This window comes from Coregonus clupeaformis, chromosome 12 (genome assembly GCF_020615455.1).
Source record: "Coregonus clupeaformis isolate EN_2021a chromosome 12, ASM2061545v1, whole genome shotgun sequence".
NCBI lineage: Eukaryota > Metazoa > Chordata > Actinopteri > Salmoniformes > Salmonidae > Coregonus > Coregonus clupeaformis.
In genome coordinates this window covers 38,783,017-38,791,967 of record NC_059203.1, presented here as the reverse complement: position 1 = coordinate 38,791,967, position 8,951 = coordinate 38,783,017, and the positions used below count along the sequence as shown (strand labels likewise).

The 8,951-nt window shown below is 42.1% G+C and overlaps 1 protein-coding gene across 1 annotated transcript; it reads right to left on the bottom strand.

The window, feature by feature from the left end:
• Positions 1–859: 859 nt before the first annotated feature.
• LOC121577615 (5'-AMP-activated protein kinase subunit gamma-1) lies at positions 860–7,691 on the bottom strand. The gene is made up of 13 exons (XM_041891352.2): positions 7,489–7,691; positions 6,527–6,575; positions 6,124–6,224; positions 5,942–6,023; positions 5,764–5,822; positions 5,489–5,534; positions 5,337–5,391; positions 5,062–5,188; positions 4,636–4,801; positions 4,484–4,521; positions 3,866–4,012; positions 3,539–3,644; positions 860–3,353 (listed from the first exon to the last, which is right to left on the bottom strand). The coding sequence occupies exons 1-12, from the start codon at positions 7,495–7,497 to the stop codon at positions 3,540–3,542; spliced, it is 984 nt and encodes a 327-aa protein (XP_041747286.1). The 5' UTR covers positions 7,498–7,691; the 3' UTR covers positions 860–3,353; position 3,539.
• Between the last annotated feature and the right edge of the window lie 1,260 nt (positions 7,692–8,951).

Below are 8,951 nucleotides of genomic sequence, written 5' to 3'. Positions count from 1 at the left end.
TCTCTGATGTCAAAAATCTTATTTCCACCATGTATTTTGTTTTCAGGAAAATAATATGTACTGTTAAATTTGTCGCTTTATTTAATTTTTTTGTTGAGCACAAACTCCAAAGGTACGTGAAGCCTCCTTCCTTGTGTTCTTAATCCTGCCAGTTTACTGTGAGTTCCTATAAAAGGCTCTGCAGGGCCAATGTGTTCACTCCACAGCACCTCAGCCAAACCGTTCTCAACACCCCTCACTGTTTTACTGCAGATCACACCAGTGAAAGCAGAGGGTGTTTATAATATATTAATGAAGCATTTTAATCACAGTTCTTCAGATTTGGTGATTGGTAAATACCTCTCGCAGATTTCTTCACATTTTCAGAAAGCTAAGTAACAGTGAGGAGTCACCAGACCCTCTGTAAAGGGTGCTTATTCAGTGTGGCTGTAGCACAAAAAGATTGTCGTTTAACTTTTTTGTGAAAAAATTAATACTACTGATACTTATCAATGCTGTTCCACTGGAAATATGTATGGCCTGTATGTATTTATTTGATTTAATTTGTGACGATGTCATGCTCGCCTGTACTGTATAGTTTGTTTATAGTTCTTGGGAGATGTCCAAGAGGACATGGTGTGTGTACATGTGCATATTTTTCCTGAAAATGTGGTTACTTATGTTTTTGGCTGTGAGTGGGGTACAGAGCCTGGGTGTTTTCTGCGTACTGTTAGGAGGTGAGTCAAGATTTTCCGTCCTTGATCGGGGAGTGACCCTATGCAAACGTCATAGGCCATGGTTGGGATGTGTCTCTATGGCCTTGTTTTGAGCACATACTGTTATTAAGGGGAATTATGACAAGATGAAATGTTGTATGCTGTTGTATTGAACTATGGAGTGTTTAATGAAGCGATGAATCATGAGAACACCCAGGTCTCTGTCCAGACATCTGGACAAAGAAATCAAAATAAGCTTTTAAAACCGAGTGAAAACCTTTTCAGGACAAGTATCCAATCTTGTATATAGGTAATATTATATAGCCTATAGTAATAAATACAACTGTTTTACATTATTTTTGTCTGTTTATTTGCTCACACCAGTATGTACATCTAATGCAAAAACTGTTTCTAATCATTCATTTTGGTGTATGCATCTTTCAATATTTTTCGGATGCAACCTTAATTATGTCTTCCTACCCCTCATTCAAATCAAAAGGAAAGTTTAATGTCCCTCTCTATTCCCTGTAATAATGCTTCGTCCACAGTTGCTGATTCATGTTCACAAACGTGTGGTCAGCAGTCTCATTACCCTGACTTCAGGCTGTATTCTATCAGATCCGTGCTAGCCGACACCCGCATAGCAGTTGTTTTGGCGGTGGAAGATGCAACTGCGTTAGAGCTGTCAAATCCACAAGCGGCTCCCGGCATTATACCTAAAGCGGACATTGCCATTGGCTGCACAGTTTGTATTTGTATTTGAGGATCCCATTTAGCTGCTGCCAAGACCGCAGCTACTATTCCTGGGGTCCAGCAACATAAAGGCAGTTGCATTAAGATAAATCCCATGCAGCCGTTTTTACAAGTTCAGACACTGGAATATGTGATGTAATCTACATTGATTAGGTTGATAAAAATCATTTTGTTTAATGATTTTCAATTTGAGCGTCATTTCTATATAGCCTACACGTTCTCGTTCGGAAATTCTAATGCGAGTGAGACGGGTGTGGCTTCTTGACAATGATCACGATTTGAAAGCTCCAACGCAGTTACACCGCCGACACATCAGCTATGCGGGGTGTCGGCTATCGCCGGTTAATGCTTGATCTGATTAAATCTAGGCCATAGTGTTACATCACATCCTGCTCATCCCACAACCTCTCGCTGACCTACACCCACTCAGTTACACATCAACCCTACTGCTTCACCAAGACAAAACATTCAAAAGTGCATGTCAAAACGAATGGCAGAAAACTGCAGAAAAACACAACCCCATGTAAGATAAATAATATGTATTGCTCATGCATTAAATTAGAACTTCAATTCACATGAGTAGTAGAAAAAAATCGTATTCATACTAAAAGTCAATTTTGAAAAATAAAATTTTAAAATGTACTGAGTCAATGGCCCAAGGAAGTCCTTTTCATTCATCGAGATTGGTTTGCCCTCGGAATGTGAAAAAGGAAAGTGCTGGAAGTAATGAAAGGCTCAAACTGGATCCTATAACAAGGATGAAAGAAAATGGAATATAGCCAGGGCAATAAGGTCATGTCTAATGCTTCACTGATCTACCTCAGGAGCGCTTACAACAGCCAATCAGGAGACTAGAAAAGGTTCACAAGCAAAAGTGACCGACTCCATCATGATCAATCCACACACTCACGCTACATGTTGTTGAAAACTTTCTAAAATAAATCTTGTTGGGATTGGGAAATGAGTCAAACTTAAAAGGCAAAATAATTTATCACGTAGCTTTAGAAGGATTTTGAAGAACAAGGCTAAGCAAGCCCTAAAAACAACCCCATGTTACTGCCACACCATGAACCATTTCTCCAGTCTTCTGGGTCAAAATAAATGTGTGTCAAGACAAACAAGCACAAAATTTTTTTAAACATTTTGTTACATTTACATAAATATTCTACAGCAGTTCCATCTCCGACATTCCAGACTTCACATACTGTAACCAAGGCAGCAGAGTTTCCATTGTAGATTTTTATATCTTCAAGTTCCACTGTGACATTCATTAACCTGTGATCCATGATTGGCTGGCTAGTCGTGCTTTAGAGATTCCAGACCTATGGATGATGGGTAAAGGAATGCTGCTCAGTTTAGGGCCAGGGTGGGAAGTGACTGACTCCTCTCTCCAGTGTATCTTCAGACCAAATGGGAGAGAATAGGTGGGGAATGGATTTGTCTGAGAAGTGGCAAATTGATCCCCTTCATATAACTACACATCATTCCTGTACTGTATAGGTCCACCACCTGCACATACAGAGGTTGTGTTTGGCTTCCCAGAATGGACATACAGCGCCACTCCATTGGCCACTTCTGGACCTGTTTCTTGTTTGGGTCTTTTTGGTTGCTTGGGTTTTGGCTTGGTTTACAGTGTTCCTGTATGTCCCTTGTTACTGTATGTGTCTATATTGCTTGATTGAGAAAGTCAATGGGACTTCACATTTTTATGGAGAGAGAGAGATAGAAAGAGGTCCTCCTGTGTTCTAGACGTACATTTGTACATGACGGGATATGTTGAAGATTCTTATCTTTCCCCTCTCTCACGTCACTCCTCTTCCTCCCTCTCTTCCAGGATCCTCATCTTCTCTATCCTTCCTGATCTGTTTGGGGGAATCTTTCCTTTATCACTTCCTCAAGCAGTTCCTGAAATACAAAACACCAGATGATTCTCTTTAGTTCACCTTGACAATGATTTAAATCCTTTATAAATCACAAAACAATTAACAGGTGAGACGTCGCCTCTCAGGGACTGAGTTGAAGCTAAATTACATTGACATTGTTTTCATTTGATTTATCAAGGTCAGTGCATAGAGCAGGTTTGTGTTTACCTTAGTCTGCTTCTTCATTAGTGAGAACCAGTGCCTGGAGGATGTCTGAGAGAGAGACGATGCCCTTCACCACCTCCTGCTCATCAACCACCACCAGCCTGTGCACCTGAGAGAGAAGAGAGAAAAGAGATGGAGAGAGAGAGACAGAAAAACAAACCATATGTTACACAAACTAAAGGCCAAGGCTAGAGTTCAGCGCCTGTGTGTATTTTACATTATGGTTGTATGTACTACTTGTATTGACCTTGACAAACGCCCAGGAAACTGTTTAAATTGTCGACCCAAACAGTAATAGTGTATTCACAGGTGTGTCTCCATCTCTCTCACCTCTGCCTCCACCAGTCTGTTGATGATGGACTCCAGTGTGTCGTGTGTACTGCAGGTGAGCACTCCCTCAAAATTCTGAGAGCGGTGCTGCAGGGCTTTGGTCACAGTCACATCCAGGTTGTTGTACGTCTTCTCTGCTGCTAGGTTCTGTGTGGGGGACATTATTACTTCTCAATGCTGCTCGTGTTTGCTACTGTATTTGGATAGCAGAGATGAAAACACACAGACAAACACATACTTTCATCTAGGGGTTAATTGATTCCAGTGCAGAGTGAGCCCACCTGCTCCTGTTTCCCCAGGCTAAAGGCTAATAAACCTCAGCCAGTCCGCTGGTTGATAACAGCCAACAGGCTCTGTATACTGCCTGCCCACTGGGTAAGAGACCCATTGATCTAGAACAGGAGAGACTTACTTTGGTCTGCACTGAATTCTTTGCCTTTATAAAATACTCTTACAGCACAAGGATACAGACAATTCTGGTTACGGTCTTTCTGTTTCGTCTCTTTGTCGGTCTCTCACAAACACCCACAATGAGCTAAAATGACAATATTTTCTGCTGACCAGTGACTATTCTGTTTAAAATACGGCCCATTGGTAGCACAGCTGTCCAGTACTTACAATGACATCGAATTTTGAGTAAATGTCCACCACTCGTCCTGTGTGTAAGAGAGAAATAGACACATGGGTACATGAGTACTACCTACCATTTACAACAGGAGTGTCTGGGTCAGACATGTTTAACAAACTGTCCCCTCGTCTCCCTCACTAACCATTGTCATCGACGACAGGCAGGGCAGACACTCTCTGGTCCACAAAGATGCCCAGTGCTGTGTAGAGGGGTGTGTCAAAACGCACCACTGCAATCTTATGGAACGTTCCGATGCCCAGCTCCTCTAGAGTCTGGCCTAAGAAGGCAGGTTTTGCCATCTCCGATATCTGGGGAAAATAACACACAAGGTTCCACTAATGTAAGTGGCTTGAAAAACACATAGAAATGAAACACGGTATATTACCTCACAACAGAATCAATAAACACTGGGTGTGGACTTCATTAACAAGGCCTACAGTCATAGCACTGCTCTTGTCTTACCTTATCTACTGCTGAGAATGAGACATTGAGATAGCAGGTGATAAAATGTGGTAAAAGAGATGAACGGGGAGAGTGTAAGAAAGAGAGGATCACAAAAAAGACTCACAAAGAGCTTGAGGAATTTGAGGATCCTCTTGTGAGTGAGGATGTAGAGGGTGTTCCCTGTCAGAGGGTCGATCACAGGAAGTCTGTGGATCTTATTCTTCAGCAGAGAAGACACTGCATCATACAGACTGAAACGGGGAGGGAGAAAGCAGAAATTGAAACACATTTGTGTCAGTATCAAACATTAGTGCCAGTAAGCACCTGAATTGAGCTCAAGCTGCTTTGACCAACTGTGCAGTGACAACCCTCAACATTTCACCATGGCAGTAGACCTACCTTGCGTTAGGGGATATGCTGACGAGGGGCTTGAAGGAGTCTTGAAGGTAGACTTCTATGGTGAAGGAGAACAGAATAGGCAATAGTTAATCCACTGGCACTCCAGAAGGCTATCAGTCACTTATTGCTACACAGTTAATGAATGCCCTTACCTCTCCACGTCTCTATCTTGTGCTCCTCCAGCTCATATATCTGCACCTGAAACATTAGAACAGGAGAAAGTGCTGACTAACATAACAATGGGGGTGAGAGGCATGAAGGTCAACTGTTCATTAGACAGAAGGATGAGTGCTGCAAATCACGTGTCGCGCCTTTCCACGCTCCACCACCACTATGATTCAAAATGTGAAATTGAGATAGGGTATGCTGTAAACAAGCAAACTTAGAAACTGTGGAAGATAAGGACAGGCTGAAAGCTAGGACTTACCAAAGGCGACTTGTAGTAGCGATGGAGGATGATGATGAAGTCTGTGATTGTCAGCATACCTGCAGTGAGAGATCAGCAGGAGAACAGGGTCACCAGAGTCCAACAGAACTCTCCTCATTGTGCATTTCGAAATCTGCCAAAAGCCCAGCCAATAGAAGGTGATGGACTCTCTTCTTACCTACAAAACACTGCTTCTTACTGTCCCAGAGTGGCGCTGCTCTCACCCCATTGGACACCAGAGCGAAAAACGCCTTCTTTACCTATGGAGAGATTAACACAGTTATACACACAAACACAAAGCAGCATCTTTGGTCTAGATTTATTTGACAGGAAGAAGTTAAAAGCAGGACGTGGTCTTGCCTGCAGTGAAGTATCGAACACAACCAACTTGGAGCTGGTAGGGACCAAGTCATAGCACCGATGAGACTTCATAAACCGGGTGTAGACATTATACTCTGGGTCTGAGGAGAATGAGGAGAGGGAAAGGGTTCAACTTACTGTCCATTCCTTATATGCATTTACAATTGTAATATTTTTGTATTTAAAAGAGCTGCCTCAATAGATTCCAGAATGTATTACAATGTCACACTTTCAGGATTCCTTCCTACACATGCAACAGAATGCTTTTAAAACACTAAATGTAAAAAATTAAATAAAAAAGCACATGAACTATTTCTCATGATGCATAGGATTAAGATTGCCCCATCATGCTTTCATTGCTGTCTATTACACTATGCATTAACAGTAAAAGGTGGCTCTTTACCTTCTAGAAGTGGCTCCTTTTTACAATCCACATCAACAGCAAGTGGAATCTGAAAGAGAGTATAAATTCATTGACTCATTTCCCCTAGGTGAGGCAAAATTCCAAGGAAATTAAATCACTTATGTTCTCTACCAAGGCTTTTTATATTCATTACCACCAATGTGTTAGTCATGGCTAATCATCGCATAATTATATCAGGAATATAAAGTAGCCAACATACTGCTGTTTGAAAGCAGTTCAATAACGTTTGTTTGCTCCTCCTAAGCAGCAACAAACACTGCCGGGCACAGGTGCACTGCACCAACACAAATGGCATTATTTAGCCACTACTAAGGCATGGGAGTCATTGTCTGACGGTCCTTGTCGCATTTACATATAAGAACTTTTGGACAGAAAGGTAGACTACAAGCTTAGCTGGATCATAGCTAGGATACTAGACAGTTCCTGCTGTCAATGTAACGCTTTACATGACAGCAGTCAAGTTTTCCAGATTTTGGACATTTACGAAGCTATGTGTCACTTGCCACATCATCATATGATGCATTTTCGATCATCATGATGTGGCAAGTATCACCTAGTTCGCCATCTAGAAGACCTCTCTGAAATGATAACTAGGGCTTGACAATGTCAACAGCTAACCATGGCCTCCAATTTGGTTTTTTAAGAGGCCATGATGTAAACTAATACTGTAACAAGCTAACAGTAACGTTACTGGCTGGTATGTGAAAACAACAGATGCAACTAACGTTAGCTAGCTAGTACGCTGGCTAGTTACGACACACAACCAAGTTGATCTTGCAAGTTAGCTAGCTGGCTTAGCCTGGCTAGCTAATAATGTGTCAACTTGAATGTAGTTGTAGCTAGTTAAACATCGAGTACTTTGCTTGGCTAGATAGCTATATTAGACTAACGTTACTAGCTAGCTAGTTTAGCCTTGCTCGCGGTGTAGCTAAGCTACTTACACACTCCATATTCCATTCACTGTCTCGCCCTTGCTTGATCCTGTAAGGTAGCGACGTAACCACCAAACTGTTTCTCACGACGGACTTCTTTCCGAGATATCTGTTTGTTAAACTGGAGCTAGACGAGAGAGAAGCATTAACACTACCCGGAAGCGCGAGAGATTGCCCCTCTACTTGACTTCCGATTACGCATGACCACGAAGGAAGGGTGCGTTTCCACTATAGAGTTCACAGTCACAAAGTCAAAATGTGCTATTATCGTAAAAATTCATGAAAACTAAAATTAGCTTTTTGGTCTTAATTTAAGGTTAGAGGTAGGCATAAGGTTAGCAATGTGGTGATTGCTGTAGGTTAGGGTTTAAAATCAGATTTTAAGAATATCAATTGTGGGCGGGGTTTATGCATTTGTGGCTGTGATGGTAACTACTGACGACCAGGTGCCGTGGAAATCAAACCTCTGATCTGAAAACGTTGTAATATCTGAACCTATGGTCTAATTTAGGGATGAGCAATTTGCGGACCGCGGATCAATTTCCAAAAACGGTGCCCAGACCAAAAATAAATACATATTTAATTTGTACTTTTTTTAGGAACTCAGTCCAGGTCTCAACTTACTGTTGAGAGTTAGTAGAAATACACAACTGGTGAAATTTCGAAATTTGGTTGTGCATCAGCAGTTTCTCTTGTTATGTCAGTCACTGACAATAACCACATTTCCATCCAGTTTTTATGCTAGTAAAGTCATACATTATATATATATTTTTTAAATCACGACAGCTACGATGGAAACAGTACTTTCGGTACAATTTTATAAACGCCAACAGATAATTTGTTCGTTGGACATGGTGGGATCTTTTTGTGTTGGTAAAATTAATTATGCGAGAAATGGCGGTGGAAACGCCTTTATGCGCAAATATTGATATAACAACCATCATCGCAATGAAATGGTGTGTCGCATTGACGTCACCAGACCCGGGATTTCGGGGCTTTAGCCACGAATGATTTTGTCTCAGCCCCGAGTCTTTTACCCTGCCAGGATGGTGTAAAACTAGCTAGTTACCGGAGTGTAACTCCAGTTCTATGAGTGGAGCAGAGCCCCATAGGGGAGCTCTGCTCCTATTGGTTTACCCACTGCCCTAAGGCAGCACCAGCCTGAGACAAAATTATGCACACACCTGCAGCCAATAGGAGTACAGGTGTCCCTATAAGAGGGGATGCCTCCCGTCAATCAGCCTCCCGAGATATTTATCTTCAGCAAGACTAGAGAGGGTAAGTCCTATGGGGCTCCGCTCCACTCATAGAACTGGAGTTACACTCCGGTAACTAATCGTTCTATGTCGTGGAGCTCCGCCCCATAGGGGAGCTCTGCTCCTATTGGTTTAAGGCGGAGCGTAGCGCTCCAAAATGTACTCCCTGCCGAGCCCAACACTTCCCATCAAAATGAAAAGGTCAGGCCTAGCAAT